The sequence below is a fragment of the Pongo pygmaeus genome, chromosome 11 (genome assembly GCF_028885625.2).
Source record: "Pongo pygmaeus isolate AG05252 chromosome 11, NHGRI_mPonPyg2-v2.0_pri, whole genome shotgun sequence".
Lineage (NCBI taxonomy): Eukaryota > Metazoa > Chordata > Mammalia > Primates > Hominidae > Pongo > Pongo pygmaeus.
In genome coordinates, this window is record NC_072384.2 from 96024521 (window position 1) to 96050170 (window position 25650).

General features: G+C 35.7%; 1 protein-coding gene across 2 annotated transcripts in view; it reads right to left on the reverse strand.

Moving 5' to 3' along the window:
* The window catches only part of DNAH7 (dynein axonemal heavy chain 7), a 349153-nt gene that overhangs the window by 289226 nt on the left and 34277 nt on the right, over positions 1 to 25650 (reverse strand). For both annotated transcript variants that reach the window (XM_054477799.2, XM_054477800.2), the window contains exons 6-10: positions 18595 to 18682; positions 17395 to 17575; positions 15068 to 15143; positions 8862 to 8987; positions 2484 to 2603 (exon numbers count right to left, since the gene is read on the reverse strand). In XM_054477799.2, coding sequence (XP_054333774.1) covers positions 2484 to 2603; positions 8862 to 8987; positions 15068 to 15143; positions 17395 to 17575; positions 18595 to 18682 — 591 coding nt within the window. The remainder of the gene's footprint in view (positions 1 to 2483; positions 2604 to 8861; positions 8988 to 15067; positions 15144 to 17394; positions 17576 to 18594; positions 18683 to 25650) is intronic.

The window sequence follows — 25650 nt, forward strand, 5'->3', positions numbered from 1 at the left end:
GCCCCACACCCTGCTAATTTTTGTATTTTTAGTAGAGATAGGATTTCACCATGTTGATTGTGGTTTCAAACTCCTGACCTCAAGTGATCCACCCACCTCAGCCTCCCAAAGTGCTGGGACTGTAGGTGTGAGCCATCATCCCTGACAAAAAGGGGAACTTTCATACACTGTTGGGAACACAAATTTGTACAACCACTACAGAGAACACTATGGAGGTTCCTCAAAAAACTAAAATTACAACTACCATATAAATTCAGCAATTCCACTGCTGGGTATATACCCCAAATAAAGGAAATCAATATATCAAAGAGATAGCTGTACTCCCATGTTTATTGCAGCACTATTCACAATAGCCAAAATACAGAATCAACCTGGGCCCATCAGTGGGTGAATAGATAAAGAAAATATAGTGTGTGTATGTGTGTATAGTATATAAAATGTAAATAAAATATAAAATGTATATAAAATATAGTATATAAAATATAGCTTATATACACAATGGAATATTATTCAGTCATAAAAATGAATATAATCCTGTCATTTGCAGCAACATGGATCAGCCTGGAGGACATCGTGTTAACTGAAATAAGCCAGGCACATAAAGATAAATATCACATGCTCTTATTCATATGTGGAAGCTAAAAAACCATTGATGTCACGGAGGTTGTAAGTAGAATGGTGGTTAAGAGAAGCTAGGAAGGGCAGGGATGGGATGGAGGATGAAGAGAGGTTGGTTAATAGGCACAAAAATACAGCTGATAGGAGTAAGTTCTGGTGTTTGATAGCAGTGTAATGTGACTATAGTTAACAAGAATTTATAGTATATTCCAAAATAGCTAGAAGAGAAGATTTGGAATGCTCCCAACACAAAGAAATGATAAATGTTTGAGGTGATGGATATGCTAAATACCCTAATTGAATCATTATGCATTGTATGAATGCATCAAAATATTCCATTAATATATGTATCCTATATATGTACAATTATTATGTATCAATTTTAAAAATTGGTAAGACGGGCCTAAAGCTCAGAATACAAAATCTTGAGGCAGACGAAATCATGAAATTGTCAAGAAAATATAAAGAAGAGAGACAACAACAAAGACCTGGGGAACCCTACTTGTAGGGAATAATAATAAGCAAAGCCAGAAAAAGATAAATGGAAGAAGAACTAGAGAAACACAGCAGCACAGAAAAGTGGGTTTCCAGAAGTCTGGAAACCACACACTGTGAGTAAAAACGGAAGATGAGGACGACAAAAAGGCATTTGGGTTTGGGGTGGAAGTCATAATTAATCATTTGCTAATTGTTTCTCCTCTGTGAGCTGATGCTCTGTCTTTTGGTCATGATAAACACTTTCTGGCTCACTACTTAAAATATGGTCAGAGAGTTCTTCCCTGAGAATCAATCAGGAAGCATCAAGAGATACAGCTAATCAATCTGCATTTCTCAGCAAAAAAATAATTCAATAAAGGTTTGTACTCTACTCTGTAATTTGACACCCATTTAACTAAAATTTACAGTGGTAATGTATTCCTAGGGTAGAACCCAGAAGTTATAGATCAAGATAATTTATTTGTATCCTGTCCTTAAGAGGTCACTTTCTTCTCTGTAATTAATTATGGGTTTTCATTTTATCACCTCTTAACTCTATTTTTACATTAACTAAATACTAATATAAAATAAAAGGCTAAAGTTTTTTCAAGTAATATCAGACAAAGAATTTTATTCTAACACATTGGAGAAGAAAGCAAGATAAAGGAAATATTTAATCTCAAATTATGAAGATATCTTTCTAAGTAACTTTTAGAAATCATGAAGCTATGCTAGCAGTTTTATGTCCTCTGCTATCTTAAATTTGACCTAATTTTAATGTCCTGTTTATAATAACTTAATGACCCATGAGAGAAACAATTTTCCTAAGTTGCTTCAAAGCATACTGTCTGGTTCCCAGATTATAAATTATCATATGTGGCTATTCCATTCTGAAAATCCAATCCAAGGAGATATTCAATTATCATCTGATAGGTCTGCCTTCCAGTGAGATTTTTTAAATTCATTTAAACAATATACTTTCCCCACTTAATCATTCTTTAAACTCTTCTGCTTTCCCCATCCAAAAACAAATGAAAGGAGGTACAGAGCCTAGCATGTATTAACAGTAGATGACAAATACCTGGTGAATAATGAGTAGGTAACCATTCTCTCATGGTATTCAGCACCCCTCTCAAAGGATAGGTACAAACCAGACATTTAGAAAAAAGTAACCATTTTTCATGAACATTTTAGTTTCTGCACAATCTATGCTGTGTAGAACATCTGGAAAAATATTACAGACTAAGATAATTAAAGATATTATATTTAAATCATGTAGAAATTATTTAAAACATTAAAATTGGATCTTCTAAAAGCAGTTAAAATGCAGTAGTCCACCATCATATTTTTAAACTTATGCTTTCCTACATGAAATTTCAAACCTTTACATTTTAAGTAGAGTCTCTTTGGCAGATTCCATGTGTCTCATGATAATGTTCTGAAAACTTGACAGCTCTAATGCATCCTGGCGATTATGAAATTCTTTGATATCAACTAAACGTAATTTTCTGCAAAAGATAAAAATAAACAGTAATTTAACAACGACTTTTTTGGTATTTAATATTTTATTAATTGGTCCCTTCTTAAAAATATCATATTCCTAGGTTTAATCATTAAAAATTGTGTTCTATATAATTAAATGTTAAACAACACGAGATAGTCTAATTTTTAAAATAATTCATATAATTAAATTCAATAGGAACACAACAAAATACATAATTTCACTGTGAAGTAGAAGAAAGTTGCAATAACTGGGATATGAAGGATAGTTTAAACTGGTTTTTGCTTTTAAACTGTAATAATTTGAACAGGAAAAGAGGGAGGGCTCAATGCTTCTAGGATCCACTGCTCTGAAAAGAAAAATTTGCAGCCTCTCTGAAAAGAAAGTGGCCCTCATTTCAGGCAGCCATGGGTTGAAGGGGTCTCACATCTAATCAAGAACCAGTATATCAAACTCTTTTGAGCCTGTCTGGTTTTTTTTTTTAAAGAACACAGGGATTACTGGAGTCAACAACTTTCAATACAATCCTTCTTTTGACTACAATGTTATAGATCTTTGTTATACATACGGTTTACTCATCTAAGTATTTTCTCTGTCAGGTTAACAAAAATGAAAGAATAATATTAGCATTAGTGACATCATGTTCTTAAAAAAATCACATTTAATGTTTCCTTAAAGACCAATGTAATACTGGTTAGTAAACAAAACACATTTCAAATCTTTTTCATTTCTTCCACAAGCTAAAATTCATCTGAGTTATAATGTACTCCGTACATGACATTGATAATAATTAGGCACAAAGTAGGTATAACCATTGCTAGAGAACCAATGTGTTATTCTGCATAATTGAGCAATGTAATGTTTTAAATAAAATATGTCATAATAGCACATAGTAAACATGATCTGATCTCTTTAGCTTCCTAGTCAATGCTTTCAACATTATTTTACATTTTAAAATTGCAGCTGTAATCAGGATGCAGATGCATGTGGTGTGAGACAGCACTGAATAAGTAGTAGTTGCAAGGGCACAAGCTCTGGAATTCACCTTGCCATTGAGCCACCAGACCAATTTTCCTTAGTTTCTTCGTATTCGATTTGAAACAGAATTCGAGGCACAGAATACCATCTTTGATGTTTTGAGATTGAAAGGTTTTACACAGTACAAAAACTTTCCCATGAAATCTCTGCAGATAGCATTGCCCATCTGGTCAATAGGATGAATTGTTAAGAAAACAGGAAAAATACTACCAGACACTGTTCTTGCTTTCTCAGGATAGTCCCTACAATAACCCAGCAGTGGAACAATAGTTTAAATCATTGGTTTAAGACAATAGAAAAGATCAGGAAAAAAGATATTACTCACTATGCATTAGCTTCAATTTGGTTAGCAGAAGGAAATGTAAGTCTCTTTAAAAGTTTTATGATGATGAGTCTTCTAATCACCAAAATAACTTCTTGATTTCAATTTTCTACTAGTAGAACCAAACAGCTCCAAATCACCCAGACCATGAAACTCAGGACTGTCTCTGAACTCTTCCTGTCCTTTATCTTCCCACATCCAATCAGAAGTGAATTTCTGTAGACCCATCTATCGGTCACATATCCCTCCTGCCCTCACAACTGTCACTTAATGCTCACCCCAAGCTGAAACCCACCCTGACCCCTGGCTCTGTCACTGATTTTCAGGCAGGAGGAATTTCAACAGTCCTGGTCCAATACTCTGGACTCAGCATCAAGTCAGTCTCTACCTTTGTTCTCTGGTTCTCAAAACTAATCTTCTCTCTTTTTACCAAGACCAAGTTTCCCACAGAAATTCCACTCGAAGTATCTACATTTCTTGTTGTCCCATGAAATTTTCCCTTTCTTAGGAACATGTTTTGCTTTTGCCAGTCCTCCTTTTTTGTAACTTTCAAAGTAGCACACTATAAGCAGTGTCCTGCACTTGCTTTTTTCACTGAATATCTTCTCCTGGAGACTTTTTCATATTAACACATCGAGATTTTTCTCACTCATATTTTATAATGACATAATATTCCATTGTGTATAGTGTAACTTATTTAACTAGTCTATCAACAGATGCTGGCTTGTTTCCAGTCTTTTATAAACAAATGTCACCATAAATAGCATTATAACTATATCACTTCCTACATTCTCGGGTGCATCTGTACACTACTTATCCAAAAGTGAAATTGCTGGATTCAAGTGTTACCTGTAATTTGTAATTCTGATAGGTATAGCTGGGATTCCCTCAAACGGGAGCCCATTTCTTCAAGCCTTACTAATAAAATGGGATATCAAATTTTGTAATTTGTGGGGAAAACGGTTTCTCAGCATAGTTTTAATTTCAATCTCTTTACATTTCTTGTATTATGAGTTAGGTTAAGCATCTTTTTAACATGTTTAAAAATGATTTTATTTGTATCCTGTGTGCTGTACGGTAAATCAATTATAGTGTTCTGATCTAGTAATTTTTTTCCTAGATTCGTCTTCATCAAATAATAAATTTTTAAAAGCCATTTCATCTTTAAAATGAGCTTAACTTTCTTAGACATCTGCTTTTATATTCAACTACGATGATTTATATTACACTGTAATTTCTACATTCTCTTGTGATCTTCATATATGCATTATTTTACAAGCAAAAATATGTGTTGTGTAGGGTATGACTGCATTACAAAGGCTATCTATGACATTAAGTGGGTTCTGTAAGTGTAAATACCAATAACATGAATTTCAACATCTTTTCTAGAGAGCATCTTATCAGGTTTCCAAACTCACGCATTTTAGAGTCACTCAGACACCTTTTTGCATTAACATTCCCCAACCCACTGCCACACATAGAGATGTCGTATATTTTCAAGGTCTGCTGAGATTCAGGGTAAATGACTGACACCAGAAGCATGCCCTTTGTATTCAATGCTGGCTACTACTCAGAGGGGCAACCCTTGTTGACTGTCCCCCAACTCTTAATACTCATATAGAGAATAAAAACAACCTAGGCTTTCAAAGGCAACATAGGAGCTTGTGGAGCTCTCCTTTCACCCACAGACTGCAAGGCTTCTTTCCCGCATGTCTTTATCATGGATGCCTTGAAGTTTGCTTCAGTTGCTGCTAACATCTCTGCCACCACAACTATACAGCCTACTTTTGGACACATACACTTTCTATTGTTTTTTAAATTTCAGCTTTGTTACTTTTTCTTCCCCCTTTTCCTTTCATTTTCTTATCTCTTGCCTCCTGAAATCGTCTAACAGACCAAGTCTAGCATTTTATGGACAATAGTAGGTCATGGAGTCCCATCCTTCAGTGTCCAGCTCAGTGTGTTCTGAAAATGGATATAAAAGAAAACGATAACTTGTGGTGTTGTTCTGAAAATGAAATGTACTAATGTACGGAAACATAATTTGTGAAAGTAATATACTATATTGTATGACCTCATGACTGCATGCGAAATTAGATCATGGGCCTTGTCAGCTGAGAAGAGGTATTTGAACTCCAATATTCGAAAGAAAAGAAATGAAGAAAACATGGGGCAATGAAGTAGCCACTTCCTACTTAGTACAAGTCAAATTAAGCAGACAAAGAAATCCATACTGCACAATGGAAAGGTGGAAGAATGCATTTCCTAGAAGTATGTATTCTGAAAGCTAAAGCCAGTTTCAAGGATCCTAGCCCATGCTCTGAAGTCACCAGAGGCCCCTGAAGTATGTAGAAGGTCAGAATATGTGTTAGAAACCCTGCATAATCTCATTACATTCTGCAGACCTGGGTTCATTCAGCAAAGTAAGCCGAGTCTATAAGTTCAGAGAGTTCCACAGTGTGCAACTGAAAATGAAGAGGGGAGGGAAAAATAAACTTGAATAATTTACCCACATGGAGAAGGCAGAGCTTCCTAGAAAGGCACTGGAGTGAAACTTCATGCCCAAGTATCCCTCCCAAAAGGGAATCACTCAAAATTTATAAAGAAATTCTGCTATAAAGAAGAAATGAGAGGGAATTCTGTAAACCGAAAATCTATATAAAAATTACAAACTCTTCCTGAAATATATACACAAGATTGAATATTGAAATATATGTAGGATATGAGCGAAAGTGCTTTTTTATTATTTTTATTTTATTTTATTTTATTTTGAGCTGAAGTCTTGCTCTGTCACCCAAGCTGGAGTGCAGTGGCATGATCTCAGAGATCTCGGCTCACTGCAACCTCTGCCTTTTGGTATAAGCGATTCTCCTGCCTCAGCCTCCCAAGTAGCTGGGATTACAGGTGCCCACCACCACACCTAGCTAATTTTTGTATTTTTAGTAAAGACGAGGTTTCACCATCTTGGGCAGGCTGGTCTTGAACTCCTGACCTTGTGATCCACCCACCTCAGCTTCCCAAAGTGCTGGAAGTACAGACATGAGCCACAACACTCGACCTCAAAGTGCTTCTTAATTTAATTACACATGTCTGTTTTCTAAAATTAATATAAAAACTTAATAAATTCCAATCAGAACACTGACAATTTTTCTCTTTCCATCTTTCTTTTGAATTAAATAAAATAGGCTTAAACTTAATAAGGAAAAGTGAATGTTTAAAAAATAGCCAAGAAGGGCGTAAAAAATAGAGTTGGGATTCCTCTCACCAAACATAAGCACATACCATAGAGTCACCCTAATCAAATTAATCTGTATTTGTACAGAAAGAGATTCAAATATTACAGGAAAAAAACAGAATCCAGAAAGACATTCTGATTACTATAAATTCTGTAGATTTCTATAGATTGAAGAGTTAATCCATGAAAAAGGTGATAGTTCCATTAAGGGGGAAAAGATAGATTGTTTAAGAAATGATGCTGGCACAATTGGCTATCTGGAAGAAAATAAAAATGAATTTCATTCTACATCATTGGTAAAAAAAAAAACCTTCAGGGGGTCAAAAAACTAAAATGTTAAAAAAAAACTTTTTACTAGTTAGCCAGGAAGATCTCACACACAATTTACTAAATAAGGAGACCTTCTTAACCAAGACTAGGAGAATTCAGAAGAAAATAGAGACATATTTAACAGTATAAAAATTTTTAATTTCAGAGTGTCAAAGGAAACTATAAACTCAGTCAATGGACAAATTATAAACCTAAATTTTAGCAGTTGTTTGATTTGTTTTAGGTACTAGACACAGAACTAAAACCTCTATTATTCTAAGAGGTTATCAAATTGATAAGAAAAGATGAAGAACCAACAAAACACTGACAAAGATATAAGTAGAGAATTCATAATCAAATTCAAATAACTAACAAATACATAAAAAGATATTCAAATTCCCTAGTAGTCTAGCAAAGACAAATGGAAGTAATGATGATATAGCATTTTATATTGATTGACAAATAGTATAATACTCATAGTTAGAATTTTAGGGAAAGAAGTTCTCATTTACTGTTGGTAAAAACGTAAAGTATCAAACGTTTCTGGGAAAAAAATCCAGCAAAATATACTAAAATAAAAACATAAATATGCTATGATCTAGTTATCCCACTTTTGTGAATCTATCCCATGTAAACAAAGGGACCAGTGAATAATAACATATTTACAAGGTTATTTCCTGATGCATTATTCATAGTATCAGAAACTGAAATAGAATGAATGTCCTTGGAATTCAAAGTAATTCAAGACAACACAGAGAAGGAATTCAGAATTCTGTAAGATAAATTTAACAAAGAGATCGAAATAATTAAAACAAATAAAGCAGAAATTCTAGAGTTGAAAAACACAATTGACATGCTGAAGAATGCATCAGAGTCCATTAATAGCAGAATTGGGTTAATGGGTACAAGAAAATATTATAGTTAGACAGAACAAATGAGACCTAGTATTTGATAGCACAACAGGAGGACTACAGGCAATAATACTTTAATTGTACATTTTAAAATAACTAAAAGAGTATAACTGGATTGTTTGTAACACAAAGGAAAAATGCTTGAGGGGATGGACACCGAACTTTCCATTATTAATCATTGCATGCCTCTACCAAAATATCTCATGTACCCCATAAATATATAAATCTACTATGTACTCAAAAAATTAAAAAATTTAAAATTTTAGAAAAGCAATGTTCACTTTTTGCTCTATACACTTCTATGTTGTTTATTTAAAACCATGTTTGAATACTTACATTAAAATGGTAATGTTTTACTTTGCAGTTAAAATAGTAAAAGAAATAATTAAGATATAGTAAAACAACTTCCCTCTATATTTTAAAAACCTCTATAAGGCCACATATACTTACTTAAAATTAGTGTGCCACAAATCTAGTACAGCCAGCATTGAGGGGTTCATTGCATTCAAGTGATCCCTAATATAACTGCTTGCAGCTAAAAAAGATTTCCTCCAAGGTTTTGGCAGAATTTCCATTCTGAAAAAGAAGAAAATATTTAGTTACAGTCTTTCAAAGTCAAAAGAAAGTATTTTTATAGTAACTGTACATTTTGGGTAATAATGATTTAATTTTAATAAAATATGTGCTGTATCCCTCACGATAATAACAAAACAAGCAATTATGTTTTAAAATATATAAAGATCATGTTTTATGGTTTAGTATAATTTCATTATAAAAATTAATGATTCTGAAATTAGATTTAAACCTTTAATACAAAAGGTAACTAATTTTTATCTCCAAATACTTGATCTTATTGAATCCACAAATAATTTACAATGAACAAATGAAAACAGCAGCCAGCTATCTCTCATAAACATCTTCAAAGATTCTCTACTAACTTCAGGACATACATTTAAATTTTCCACTTATTTTTAAAATTCCTCCTTTATTTTTATTTTTAAAACATTTTAAGGATATAGTCCAACCTTCCTAGAGAAATCCCCTTGAACTTTATCCCATTAATATGTAAATATCATTTATAAATCACAAACACTAATGTTCTTATTTGAAGACACATTTACAGTTAACCCTTGAATAACACAGGTTTGAACTGTGCACATCCACTTACATATGGATTTTCTTCCACTTCTACCACCCACTCCCCGCACAGCAAGACCAATCTCCCTCTCCCTCCCCCTCCTCCTCCTCCTTCCCCTCCTTCTTTCCCTCCTTCTTCACCTCCTCTTCCTCCTCCTCCTCTATCACTACCACCATGTAAAGATTACAAGGATGAAGACCTTTACGATGATCCACTTCTACTTTATGAATAGTAAATATATTTTCTCTTTCTTAAAATGAGTTAGGGAGGATTCCCTCTTTTTCTATTGATTGGAATAGTTTCAGAAGGAATGGTACCAGTTCCTCCTTGTACCTCTGGTAGAATTCGGCTGTGAATCCATCTGGTCCTGGACTCTTTTTGGTTGGTAAGCTATTGATTATTGCCACAATTTCAGAGCCTGTTATTGGTCTATTCAGAGATTCAACTTCTTCCTGGTTCAGTCTTGGGAGAGTGTATGTGTCAAGGAATTTATCCATTTCTTCTAGATTTTCTAGTTTATTTGTGTAGAGGTGTTTGTAGTATTCTCTGATGGTAGTTTGTATTTCTGTGGGATCGGTGGTGATATCCCCTTTATCATTTTTTATTGCGTCTATTTGATTCTTCTCTCTTTTTTTCTTTATTAGTCTTGCTAGCGGTCTCTATTTCCTTCAGTTCTGCTCTGATTTTAGTTATTTCTTGCCTTCTGCTAGCTTTTGAATGTGTTTGCTCTTGCTTTTCTAGTTCTTTTAATTGTGATGTTAGGGTGTCAATTTTGGATCTTTCCTGCTTTCTGTTGTGGGCATTTAGTGCTATAAATTTCCCTCTACACATTGCTTTGAATGTGTCCCAGAGATTCTGGTACGTTGTGTCTTTGTTCTTGTTGTTTCAAAGAAAATCTTTATTTCTGCCTTCGTTTCGTTATGTACCCAGTAGTCATTCAGGAGCAGGTTGTTCAGTTTCCATGTAGTTGAGCGGTTTTGAGTGAGTTTCTTAATCCTGAGTTCTAGTTTGATTGCACTGTGGTCTGAGAGACAGTTTGTTATAATTTCTGTTCTTTTTACATTTGCTGAGGAGAGCTTTACTTCCAACTATGTGGTCAATTTTGGAAGAGGTGTGGTGTGGTGCTGAAAAAAATGTATATTCTGTTGATTTGGGATGGAGAGTTCTGTAGATGTCTATTAGGTCCGCTTGGTGCAGAGCTGAGTTCAATTCCTGGGTATCCTCTTTCTTATGATTTTGTTAATAAAATTTTCTTTTCTCTAGCTTACTTTATTGTAAGAATTCAGTATATAATACATATAACACACAAAATATGTGTTAATTGGCTGTTTATGTTATCAGTAAGGCTTCCAGTGAACAGTAGGGTATTAATAGTTAAGCTTTGGGGAAGTCAAAAATTATATGTGGTATAGGGGCTCAGTGGCCCTTACCCCCGTGTTAAAGATCAACTGTATTCTGTAACTCTTATGACTTTAATACAATAATCATCTGTTATATATTGAAATGTGCCATCTTCATCTTTCAGAATATATTTAAACATTTACATTTTATGTGTATATAGTAAGTTTAACTCAATTTTTCATGTGTGGCTGTATCGCCTTTACAATTATGAAGGATGATTTTTGTCTTTCCCAGGAGAAAAGTTGTTCTCCATAGAGGATATGGAAATTGGGTACATAACTTTTTGTGTGTGTATGTGTGGAATGGGGAATAATTTGGGGCTTTTTTTTTTTTTTTCTTGAGATGGAGTCTTACTCTGCTGCCCAGGCTGGAGTGCAGTGGCACAATCTCAGCTCACTGCAACCTCCACCTCCTGGGTTCAAGCAATTCTCTTGCCTCAGCCTCCTGAGTAGCTGGGATTACAAGTGTACACCACCATGCCCAGCTAACTTTTGTATTTTCAATAGAGACGGGGTTTCACCACGTTGGCCAGAACTAGTCTCAAACTCCTGATCTCAAGTGATCTGCTCTTCTCAGCCTCCCAAAGTGCTGGAATTACAGGCGTGAGCCACCGCACTTGGGCTTTGGGGCATTTTAAAATGATATCAAAGAAAATAAAACTGAAGTGGTTATTTAATCATATAAGTTCCATCCTTCAAACTGTTTGAGAGATTTATTCCTAAATGTTATTATTAGAGAAAATATACAGCAAGGAGATTTTCCCATTATGTGTTCTATATTTCCATCCATGTAATAAATTGAAATACATTCTATAAATATATATATTCTGCAATGTTCCCAATGTTCCCAAAAATCAAGCTTTTATGCCCCTACCATATCTGAAGTCTGTGCTAGTTGCTATGGGGATTAAAAAACCTATATCATATTCTTTCCACCAAGTACTTAACGTTTTAACCATCTTAGTGTCCATCTGTCTATGTCCAGTCATCTACCTATCAATCCATCAACTCATAAATGTAACGTTAGGCTTAAATACATAAATAAACAAAGCGCATAAGAACAATTAGTTGTATAGAGGCTTACAATGGAGATATTGCAGGTTTGGTTCAAGACCACCCCCATAAGGCAAATATTGCAATTAAGCACGTCGCACAAATTTTTGGTTTCCCAGTGCATATAAAACTTATGTTTATGCTATACTGTAGTCTATTAAGCAGGCAATGGCATTATATCTTTAAAATAAAATGTAGGGCCAGGCGCACTGGCTCACACCTGTAATCCCAGCACTTTGGGAGGCCAAGGTGGGATGATTTCTTGAGCCCAGGAGTTCAAGACCAGCCTGGGCAACATAGGGAGAGTGCATCTCTTAAAAAAAAAATTAAATTAGCTGGGCATCCTGATATGTACCTGTGATCCCAACTACTTGAGAAACTGATGTGGGAGGATCACTTGGGTCTGGGAGGTTAAGGCTGCACTGAACTGTGATCATGCCACTGCACTCCAACCTGAGAAACAAAGAAACCCTATCTCAAGAAAATTACAAATGAAAAAAGAAAGCCAGGTGCGGTGGCTCACACCTGTAATCCCAGCACTGTGGGAGGCTGAGGCAGGTGGATCACTTGAGATCAGGAGTTTGAGACTAGCCCTGTCTCTACTGAAAATACAAAAAAAATTAGCCGGGCGTGGTGGTGCACACCTGTAATCCCAGCTACTCAGAAGGCTGAGGCAGGAGAATCGCTTGAACCCCAGAGGCAGAGGTTGCAGTGAGCCAAGACCACACCACTGCACTCCAGCCTGGGCAAGAGAGTGAGACCCTGTCTCGAAAAAAATATATATATGCCTTAATTTTAAAATACTTTATTGCCACAAAATACTAACAATCATCTGAGCCTTTTGTGAGTCATAATCTTTTTGCTGGTGGAAGGTCTTAATGGCTTCTAACTAACCAAGCTGTGGCAATTTTTAAAAATAATACAGCAATGACATCTGCCACATCATCAATTGACTCTTCTTTTCATGAAAGATTTCTCTGCAGCATTCAATGCTATTCGATAGCACTGTACCCAACTAGAACTTCTTTCAAAATTGGAATCAATCCTCTTGAACTCTGATGCTGCCTTATCAACTAAGCTTATGTAATATTCTAAACCCTTTGTTGTCATTTCAGTGTTCACAGCATCTTCACCAGGAGTAGAATCCATCTTAAGAAACCACTTTTTTTGCTCATCCATAAGAAGCAACTCATCTGTTCAAGTTTTATCATGAGATGGCAGAAATTCAGTCACATCTTCAGGCTCCACTTCTATTTCTTGTTCTCTGGCTTCCAACACATCTTTCCAACACATCTGCAGTGACTTCCTCCACTGAAGTCTTGAGCCACTCAAAGTCATCCATAAGGGTTGAACTTCTTCCAAACTTCTGCTCATGCTGATATTTTTACCAACTTGTATGAATCACAAATGTTCTTAACGGTATCTACAACAGTGAATCTCTTCCAGAAAGTTTTCAATTCACTTTGCCAAGATCCCTCAGAGAAATCACTATAGCAGATATAGCCTTTCAAAATTTTTTTCTATAATTCCAGCTTTTATTTTAGATTCAGGGGGTATAGGTGCAGGTGTATTTGTTACATGGGTATATTGTGTGATGCTGAGGTTTGGGGAACAGTTGATCCCAACACCCAGGTACCAGCACAGTCCCTGATATAGTTTGTATATCCCCTCCAAATCTCAGGTTGAAATGTAATCCCCAGTGCTGGAGGTGGGGCCTGTTGGGAGGTAAGTGGATCATGGGGACAGGTTTCACATGAATGGTTTAGCATCATCCTCTTGACACTGTCCTCGCAATAGTGAGTTCTCATGAGATCTGGATGTTTAAAAGTGTGTGGCATCTTCCCTCTCACTCTTTCTTCATCCTGCTCTCTCCATGTGAGATGGCTGCTCCCACTTTGCCTTCTGCCATAATTGTAAGCTTCCCAAGGCCTCCCCAGATGTCAAGCAGGTGCCAGCACCATACTTCCTATAAAACCTGAACAACTGTGAGCCAATTAAACCTCTTTTCCTTATAAATCACCCAGTCTGTGGTATTTCTTTACAGAAGCACAAGAACAGCCTAACACAGAACCCTTTCAACGCTTGCTCCGTTATGGAGATTGCTTCTTTTCTTAAACCTCATGAAGCAACCTCTGCTACCTTCAAACATTTCTTCTGCAGCTTCCTTACCTTTCTCAGCCTTCACGGAACTAAAGAGAGTTAGGGCTTTGCTCTGGATTAGGCTCTGGCTTAAGGAAATGTCATGGCTGGTTTGATCTTCTTCCAGACCACTTCCTCCATATCAGCAATAAGGCTGTTTCACTTTCTTGTCGGTCATGTGTTCACTGGAATAGCACTTTTAATTTCCTTTGCATTCACAACCTGGCTAACTGGTACTAGAGGCCTAGCTTTGGCCTATCTTGGCTTTCAACATGTCTTCCTCACTAAGCTTAATCATTTCTAGCTTTTGATTTAAAGTGAGAAATGTGCAACTCAGAGGCCACCGTGGGTTACTTGGCCTAATTTCAATACTGTTCTGTCTCAGGGAATTAGGGAGGCCTTAGGAAAGGAAGAGAAATGGGGGAGTGACTGGTTGGTGGAGGAGTCAGAACACACACAACATTTATTGTCATCATTTGCCATCTTACATGGGTGCAGTTTGTGGCTTTCCAAGATAATTATAATAGTAACATCAAAGATTACTGATCACAGATCACCATAACAGATATAATAATAACAAAAAGCTTAAAATATTTTGAGAATTACCAAAACTGACACAGAGACACAAAGTGAGCACATGCTGTTAGAAAAATGATGCCAATAGACTTACTTGACAAAGACCTTCAGTTGCAAAAAACCCTCACAAACCTATTTGCAAAAAAACACAATATCTGTGAAGCACAATAAAGCAAAGTGCAATAAGATGAGGCATGCCTGTATATGAAATATATATATACACACATATACATTTATTTATATATAAATTATAAACATACATTTCAGAAAATATAATTGGTGTATAAATATATAAACATATACAGAAATGGTCACATAATCAACATTCTTAGAGAAATCTGATTACTTACTCAGCACGATGGGCTGGAAGTTCATCTGTCTTCTTATCATCTTCTTTTTCTCGAGGATCTTTTAAAACAAAATCAACTAAAAGAAAATTTTAAAATTCTGATAAATAACCTTATATTAACTGTAGTACATTTCCAAGCAATTGCAAAGCTAGTTCTATTAAAATTAACTGTTTAAATTATATTAAAGTTGTTTAATAATGAGCAATTTGTGCATTTATGAACAGAAGAAAATTTTTAAAATCTTACAAGAAAATGTATCATGTCTGTGTCTTTGAGGATATATGTTCTCTTTCTTAACACAGTGTGTCCCTCCTCTTTCATGTGAAAGGAATAATTGCTCTTAATATTACATTTTCCTTTATAGCTATTCCATCAAAAATATTCTTGTTGAATTGAAGGTCAACAATACAGGATAGTAGTAGTTCTATTTCACTGAGAAAAGGTACATACAGTTGGCCCTCTGTATCTGCAGGTTCTGCATCCATGGATTCAACCAACGACGAATCAAAAATATTCAGAAAAAATAACAATAAAAATAACAGACAACAATAAAAATGATACAAATAAAAATATACAGTGTAACAACGATTTACATAGCGCGTACATTGTTTGAGGTAGTATAAGAAATCTGGAGATGATTTAAAGTATACGGGAGGATGTACATAGGTTATATGCAAATACTATGCCATTTTATATCATCTGCAGATTTTGGTATCTGTCAGGGAGGGGAGTGTCCTGGAACCAATCTCCTGTGGATACCAAGGAACAACAGTATTGCCTTGATCTCTTTTAAATTGCATAAGAGCATAAAACAGTCTTGTTATAAAATCAGTAAAGTCAGCTACCTCGCTTCTGTCTTCTATGGTCTTTAACTCACATTTAATTCTAATTCTTCTGCCCATCTTTCAGGAAGCTCTAATATGCAAATCATATGTATTACCCCCTTCCCTACAATCCTTCAGAGACTCTCCTCTACCTTTAAGTGCTCTAAAAAGGCATATAAGGCCCTTCAGATTCTGTCCCCTTCCCCAGATGCACCCTATGCTTTCGCTTCAGAACTGCTTACAAGCCCAGAAGAGCCTCTCATGGGCGTCTGCTATCATTCACACCATTTCCTAGGCCAAGCATGTTCCTGACTAGACTGTTGCTCATCCTTCAAGACTTAGTTTAGGCTCCTCCAGAGTCCTTCCTAACAAGTTAGAGATGACCTCTTCCCTCTTACAGTGTATCTTCTGTTTCTTTCCTCTTTGGACTTATTACTTTGCTTTATATTTAGTTATTTGTCTATCTCCCTCATTACACTATGAACTCTGAGGGCAGGGATTAGGCTTTTTATTTTTATATCACCAGGATACTCCATAGAAGTCATAAATACAATGAATGTCCTCCACCAATAAGGGTCCCCACATTACTCCAAAGCATTATTATTTCTCCAACTTTGAACACAGCATCCGTCATACTAGGTTTACTATCACAACCAACTGGAGACACTTTTTTTTAAAGTACAAATTCCAAGGCCCTGACTCCAGGGATTTTAATTCAGGTGGGGCCAGAAGTCAGTATTTTTAAAACAGTTCTGATAATCAGTCAGCCTTAGGATCTGTTTGTCTGTACCATGGGTTAACAAATTATTTATGTAAAGGGTTAGACTGTAACTATTTTCAACTTTGTGGGCCACAAGGACTCTGTCACAACTGCTCAATTTTGCTCTTGTAGCTCAAAAGCAGCCAGATTTGTAGATAACATGCAAATGAATTAGTGTGGCTATGTTCCAATAAAACTTTATGAAAACAGGCAGTGGCCAGATTTGCCTGCGAGCTATAGTTTGTCAACCTTTGGTCTACTGCAACAATTTTGTATTAATCACATTCTAATTTGTGACATCAGTAATACTAATGTTCATTGTTAATGCTTACACTTTTAGGTAATTATTTAAATATGTACGTTTTGTCTCATGTCTACACCAAAAGATCCTGGAATGAAGAGACCATCTTAAAGGGAGAGACTATCTCCTAAATGCCTAATGTCTTGTATAAATTAGACACTCAATAAATATCTTGAGGGATTGAAATTAATGCTTTATAATTTTCTTCAGTGCTATCCTTTGTGGCGGGGATATATCCCTACAAATAGAAATAGAATTATTTTTTGTAATACTACATTAATGGAATTTGCCTAAGATCTTAAGTAATATAACAGCAATGTAAGAAATGGCATAATTATAATATTGTGACTAGTTTCAAGTATAGGTATTAATTATTAATACAAAAATTATCTTTAATGAGACACATATTCAAATTAAAAATCAAAGCATAATACCAATTTACCTATGGATTTCTTTACACTAAGAAGATAATCCTCTCTCATTTCATCAGATAACGTAACTATGCTGTCAGTGAAGACTTTCAGATGTTGTGGGACTAAATCCAGTACATGTTCTAGCCAAGAATCTTCCATTGGGGCTACATGGTCTGTATCAATTCCATGGTGAATATAATAGTAATATCTCTACGAAAAGAAGATAGGAAAAATGTAGATGTTTAACAAAAGAAGTATGTTTATCAAAAATAAAACTACCAAGCAAAATTCAAGTTTTAGGAGAACAAAGTATTTATAAAGCATAAAAAAGTATTTGGTACAATTCACATAGGCATTATTTGAGATCTCCTAAATGTTACAAATGTGTATTTTCATGAAAACTAAAACTCTTATCTCAGTTAATAACTATACTGTAAAACATCAAGTTATATTACCAAATATATGATGTACTTAACAGAGTCCATGCTGAATTAGTGTTTTGTTAATTTTTAAAAATTATTTGTTAGTTTTTGTCTTTTTATTATTATCAGAAGTAGATCTTAAAAGCTGTAAGCAAATCAGTATCTGTATATATTAATTCCAGAAATATTATACAATAGGATTTAGGACATTTCCAACTGGCCTATTAATATTCCATACTATAATTTTATAGCTGCTATTGTGTGTGTTCATAAAATATTCATTTTAAAACAAGTTATTATTTCTATAATAATGAACATTTAACTTCAATATATGTTCACAAATTTTTACATGTCACTTATTAGAAAAAATTTAAATGTCAAAATACTTTTGAATTAGCAGAGTTGTCTTTGATATTTACATTTTAAAAAATTATTATGTATTTAAATACTTGAAGAATTACTATTCCTAAAGCACGTTAATATGCCTTGTAAAATATACATTATATATTTATTACAGGATAATTTCTCATTACAAAATTAAGGCATGTAAAGCTATACATGACTGAAGGTGGCTTTAATATGGAGAGCAGGTAGATTTGAAATTTTTTTAAATTGTGGTCTTAGGTGGCAAGGGAGAGAATGATTTCTTCTATAAATCCCATAGTGCCTTTTTATAGAACTCTGTATTTATTCCTATGTCCACAGAGTTTCACAAAGGAGGAGCACAGAGTGATCTCAAAAGTATAAAATTATCTTCAAGAGTTTCTTTCATTTTCAATTATACAGACAAAAGAAATAGCCAGTTACCAAGATGTCTTTCTCTATAGCAGAAGCAGTCGGTTTTGGAATTGTGCTTCCATCAGGGACAGCTGAGTCTAAGTCAGCATCTTGTTGCCTAAGAAAACGATAAACATACTATTCAGAAGTAGGTAAGGGGCAGTTAGAACATAAAACAATGGATATAAGAACACCAGGACTATTTTCTATTAAATCATAAGGAAAAATGAATTGTTGAACATTTTACAAACAGTATACACATTTGTTTGGTGTTATATTCCTCTCCAAATACTTTATTCATAGAGAGACAATTATATTGGAAGTTACTTGCAAGAACTATTCAGAAATCACACCCTTCTTGATGGCCTTTACTTATTCTTCCTCATTACTCAAGAATCAAGCTCTCTCTTCTTTGAAATTATAAAGGAACACTCTTGCATTATTCCTAAAATATGCCTGGTTATTTATAAATATGAGTTTTAAAAAGAACACTGATGGAAAGTACTTTAAACACAGTTTTGCAGAAGACACAGACACATTCTTCAAAAGGCCGTTTCTCAGATTTCTATAGACATACAAGTTAGCAATCAGTGACATGGAAGCTCTTATGTGCCTATGTATTTATTATGGGGTATGTGTTCATATAATACAATAATATTTGTAACTATAATTCAATTCAAAATATATGCCAAATATGAGCCACATTTTGTGACATGTTCTGGGGCTGCACTGGGCAGAAAGGCATAGTTCACATTTTCAGAAAAATAAGCTGTTCTGGGATAGCTTTAACCTCTTTATAATTGACTGTATCATTCTCTGCATCTCAACTTCATCTAAAATGGATACAGGTCAGTGATGCTGTATAATTAAGTACACCTTCCCACTAACTGCCCAGTGAAGGGAGACTCGAGGTTCATTGAGTATATCTGAGATACCATACCAAAGTGGGTACCCAGAATAGATCTTCTAACTTATTTATCTTTTGCAAATCCAGGAATCCAGTGTTTTGTGAATTTTACATATTCTTTTCAATTATATGGACAAGATAAAAGAGTCAAGGCTTTGGGTAATGTCTCAGTTTAATTCAATACATAGCTAGTGATCAATAAATGTTAAGTGAGGGAATGCAAGTATGAAAGTAGTAGAAATCCTCAAGTATTTAGTACATGGAGAGAAAAGGGTTGATTATCCTAACTACAAATATAATCTCATTACATTGTTGACTATACAGAAGAGAACTCAAGAGTAACGTATTTCAGGAATCAGGAAATTTGGGTTCAGATTCTGCCACTATAAAGCATATGACCTCAGTAACTGTTTTTTTGTTTGTTTGTTTTATGGCAGAAATGCTCATCCTACCTACCTTGCTGAATTCTAAGAATCAAACAAACCTCTCTGTGTGAATAATGCCTGCCTAGAAAGATGCAGCAGGGCAAGGGTGAGTGAGGAGGTAGAAGTTTGGTGGTTGTAGGAATGGCTGTAGAAGTTCTTCCAGTCAGAGTGAAGATTCTTTCAGCTCTAAAACTCCATGATTCTATCATTCTAGGGCCAGCAATTACTATTGCTCCTCACCGAGAGCAATAATAATAGCAGCTTTTTATTGATTACCTACTCAGGCCCTCAATAGTTTCACATATATTATTTACAATCCTCACACCTCTTGTTAAAGAAGACAATGACATAATTATTCCTATTTCACAGATGAAGAAACTGAATGTCAAAGAGGTTTAAATAACCTCCCCTTGGTCATACAGCTAATTAACTATGAAAGGAAGAATTTGCCCTTCAATATGTGCTTCCAAACAGCCATGCTTATTCCAATCAGAAATAAAACAATCAATAGAGGAGACATGTGGCCTGGGTACAGAGAAAATATGATGTACTTTATTTCTCAAAAATGAAAAGAACTATATTGATTTTTTTCTCTTTACAAAATCAGTAGAAGCTTTTGGTTCAAGGTGGTGGCATGAGCATCCCTTTTTTAAACTGCCCTAAAAAAATGGTAGTGAAATAATTTTAACCCATTAATTGTGAAGAAACTAAAAGAAAATTCATCAGCTAAGGAGATATTTCACAAATTTCTGGAATCTGAAAAGGAGAATATATTAGTCCGTTTTCACACTGTTGATAAAGACACACCTGACACTGGGCAATTTAAAAAAGAAAGAGGTTTAATGGACTTACAGTTCCATGTGGTTAGGGAGGCCTCACAATCATGGCAGAAGGCGAAAGCCACTTCTTACATGATAGCAGAAAGAGAAATGAGAGCCAAGGGAAAGGGGTTTCACCTTATCAAACCATCAGATCCCATGAGACTTACTCACTATCATGGGAATAATACGGGAGAAACCGCCCCCATGATTCAATTATCTCCCACTGGGTCCCTCCCACAACATGTGGTAATTATGGGAGTACAATTCAAGATGCGATTTGGGTGGGGGCACAGAGCCAAGCCATATCATTCTACCCCTGGCCCCTCCAAATCTCATGTCTTCACATTTCAAAACCAATCATACCTTCCCAACAGTTTCCCAAAGTCTTAACTCATTTCAGCATTAACCCAAAAGTCCACAGTCCAGAGTCTCATCTGAGACAAGGCAAGTCCCTTCCGCCTGTGAGCATGTAAAGTCAAAAGCAAGCTAGTTATTTCCTAGATATAATGGGGGTACAGGTATTGGGTAAATACAGTCATTCCAGATGGGAGAAACTGGCCAAGACAAAGTGGTTACAGAGCCCATGCAAGTCCAAAATCCAGCAGGGCAGTAAAATTTTAAAGCTCCAAAATGATCTCCTTTGACTCCAGGTCTCACATCCAGGTCATGCTGATGCAAGAGGTGGGTTCCCATGGTCTTGGGCATCTCTGCCCTGTGGCTTTTCAGGGTACAGCCTCACTCTTGGCTGCTTTCACAGACTGGTGTTGAGTGTCTGCAGCTTTTCGAGGCAAATGGTGCAAGCTGTCAGTGGATCTACCATTCTGGGGTCTGAAGGACAGTGGCCCTCTTCTTACAGCTCCACTAGGTGGTGCCCCAGTAGGGACTCTGAGTGGGGGCTCTGACCCCACATTTCCCTTCTGCACTGCTATACCAGAGGTTCTCCACAAGGGCCCTGCCCTTGCAGGAAACTTTTGCCTGGGCATCCAGGCATTTCCATACATCTTCTGAAATCTAGGTGAAGGTTTCCAAAGCCCAATTCTTGACTTCTGTGCACTTGCAAGCTCAACACTACATGGAAGCTGCCAAGGATTGAGGCTTGCACCCTCTTAAGCCATGGCCCAAGCTCCATGTTGGCCCCTTTCAGCCACAGCTGGAGCGGCTGGGACAAAGGGTACCAAGTCCCCAGCCTGCACACAGCACGGGGACCCTGGGCCTGGCCCACAGAACCATTTTCTCCTGGGCTTCTGGGCCTGTGATGGGAGGGGCTGCCGTGAAGACCTCTGACATCCCCCGGAAACATTTTTCCCATTGTCTTGGGGATTAACATTTGGCTCCTCGTTACTTATGCAAATTTCTGCAGCTGGCTTTAATTTCTCCTCTGAAAATAAGATTTTTTTCCTATCGTATTGTCAGGCTGCATATGCACTGCATCTCTTATGAAACTGAATGCCTTTAACAGCACCCAAGTCACTGCTTGAATGCTTTGCTGCCTGGAAATTTCTTCCACCAGATACCTTAAATCATCTCTCTCAAGTTCAAAGTTCTACAAATCCCTAGGGCAGGGGCAAAATGCCACCAGTCTCTTTGCTAAAACATAACAAGAGTCACTTTTGCTCCAGCTCCCAACAAATTCCTCATTTCTGTCTGAGACCACCTCAGCCTGGATCTTATTGTCCACATCACTATCAGGCTTTTGGTCAAAGCCATTCAACAAGTCTCTAGGAAGTTCCCAACTTTCCCACATTTTCCTATCTTTTTCTGAGCCTTCCAAACTGTTCCAATCTCTGCCTTTTACCCAGTTCCAAAGCTGCTTTGACATTTTCACGTATCTTTTCAGCAACACCCCACTATACTGGTACCAATTTACTGTATTAGTCCATTTTCATGCTGCTGATAAAGATATACCCGAGACTGGGCAATTTACAAAAGAAATAGGATTAATAGAACTTACAGTTCCACATGGTTAGGGGGGTCTCACAATCATGGCAGAAGGCAAAAGGCACTTCTTACATGTGGTGGCAAAAGAGAGAAATGAGAACCAAGTGAAACGGGTTTCTCCTTATCAAACCATCAGATCTCCTGAGACTTATTCCTTACCACGAGAACAGTATGGGAGAAACCATCCCCATTATTCAATTATGTCCCACCAGGTCTCTCCCTCAACATATGGGAATTATGGGAATGCAATTCAAATGAGATTTGGGTGGGGACACAGAGCCAAACCATAAAAGAGAGGACAGATGAAACAGAGTTTAAAACACCACAGCCCAAAACTCATACAGGAAGGAAAACAATCTGCCTGGGAGACCACTAGAAAAGGCTCTGGTATCAGGGTTGGCAGATACCAAAGGAGAGAATGAGTAGGAAGGCTGAAAACAAGGAGGTTATCTGAACAGCTTTCTGCCAACAAATTACATAAAAAGAATACATTCCCAAAAGGCAAAAAAGGATCAAATATGACCCAATAAACAACAGAAAATCTGAATAGATCTGTATCAAGTACAGTAATTGAATTAGTAATTAACTTTCCAACCAAGAAAAGTTCAAGTCCAGATGGCTTCACTAATGAATTTGATCAAACACGGAGGAAATAATACCAATTCTACACAAATTCTTTCAGAAAATAGAAGAGGTAAAAACACTTCCAAACTCTTTCTATGAGGCCATTAGTGGTCTGTTATCAAAGCCAGACAACAATATCACAAGAAAACTACAGGGCCATATCATTCATGAATATAAACTAAAAAATCCCTAACAAAATACTAGCAAATCAAATCCATCAACATATTAAAAGGATTACACACAATGACTAAGTGAGAGGAATGCAAGGTTGCACTAATATATAAAAAGCAACTAATGTAATATATCACATTAATAGAATAAAGGACAAAAACCAAACAATCACCTCAATAGACACAGAAAAAGCATTTAACAAAAATCCAGGATTCATTCATGATAAAATCTCTCAACAAATTTGGAAAGGAAGTGATAAAAGGTATCTATTTCTTTTACATATTTTTTGAGCCCACGTTGTGTTATTTTTTCATTTAATTATTTAATATGTAATTTAACTGTAAATTGACAATTTATAGTTGTATATGATTATAAGGTAAAAAGTAGTGTTATGATTTATGAATACAATGCGGAATAATTAAAGCTAATTAACATATCCATCACCTCAAATACTTAACACTTTGTGTGGAGAATTTATGAAATTTACTCTCAAAGATTTTGAAATGCACAATACATTTACTAAATTTACCATGCTGTGCAATATGTTTTAAAGAAAAAACAAAACTTACCCCTGTCTAAGTCTTTGTAGCCTTTAACCATCATCTCCCCATTCCCCCTGCCTCCCTCCAGCCTCTGGTAACAACCATTCTACTCTCTGCTTCTTTTAGTTCGAGTATTTTAGATTAAACATATGAGAACATGCATATTTGTCTCTCTGTACCTATCTTATTTCACTTAGCATAATGTTCTTCAATTCCATCTAAGTTAAATGACAAAATTTCCCTTTTTTAAGGCTGAGGTGTATTCCATTGTGTATATATACCACATTTTTTTTATCCATTCATCTGCTGATGGACAGTCAGGTTGATTACATAACTCAGCTATTATAAACAGTGCTGAAATGAACATGGGCATGCAGATGTCTCTTGAACATACTAATTTCAAATATTTTGGGTGAATACCCAAAAATGAGATTGCTAGATCATATGGTAATTCTATTATTAGTTTTTTGACAAATATTCATACAGTTTTCCATAATGGCTGCACTAATTTACATTCTCATCAACACTGTACAAGGGTTCCTTTTCTCCACAAAGTGTCTTAAAAACCTACAACATTTCACATTAATGTGAAAATCTGAATGCTTTCTCCCTTAGACTAAGAATTCCACTCTCACCAATTCTTTTCAATAATACACCAAAGGACCTAAGAAGTGCAAAAAGGATATAAAAAGAAAAGCATCCAAGTTGGAAATGAAGAAACAAAATTGTTTTTACTTGCATACAGCATGATCGTATGTATAGGAAATTCTAAGGAATTTTAAAAGCTCTAAAATAAGTAAGTTTAGTAAGGTCTCAAAAATGTAAGGTCAACAAGAAAAAATCAATTGATTTTTCTATATACTGGCAAAGAACAACCAGAAAATAAAATTCAATAATTTCATTCACAATAAAATTTTTAATGGGATTACATTTTTTAAAAAAAGGGCAAGATTTCTACACAAAAATGTATATAAAGTGCTGAGAGCAACCGAAGATCTAAATAAGTGGAGAGAAATAACACGTTCATGGACTAGGCAACTCAATATTACTGAAATGACAATTCTCCAAAAATTCATTCATAGTCTCAACGCAATGCTTTCTAAGTCCCAGTAGGCATTTTTCCTTTGCAAAATCTGACAAGCTGATCTCTAAATGTATGTAGAAATGCAAAAGACCTAAAACACCCAAAATAATTTTGAAAAAGAAGAATAAATTTTGAGGGCTTAAACTATCTAATTTCAGAACTTACTATGAAGCTAAAGTAATCAAGACAAGTATGGTACTGGTGTAAAAATAAACATATAGATCAATGGAACAGAAATAGCCCCTCGTATATGGTGAAATTATTTTCCACAAGTATGCCAAGGTAATTCAAGGGATTAGGGGTTGAAACATTTGAACATTTATATGCCAAAAAATTGAACATCAAACTGTACCTTACACCATAGACAAAAATGAAGTTGAAATGTGTCATGCATGTGAACATAAGAGTTAAAATTATTTTTAAAAACCTAGGCCAGGCACAGTGGCTCATGCCTGTAATCCCAGCACTTTGGGAGGCCGAGGCAAGTGGATCACCCAAGGTCAGGAGTTTGAGACCAGCCTGACCAACATGGTGAAACCTCATCTCTACTAAAAATACAAAAATTAGCTGGTTG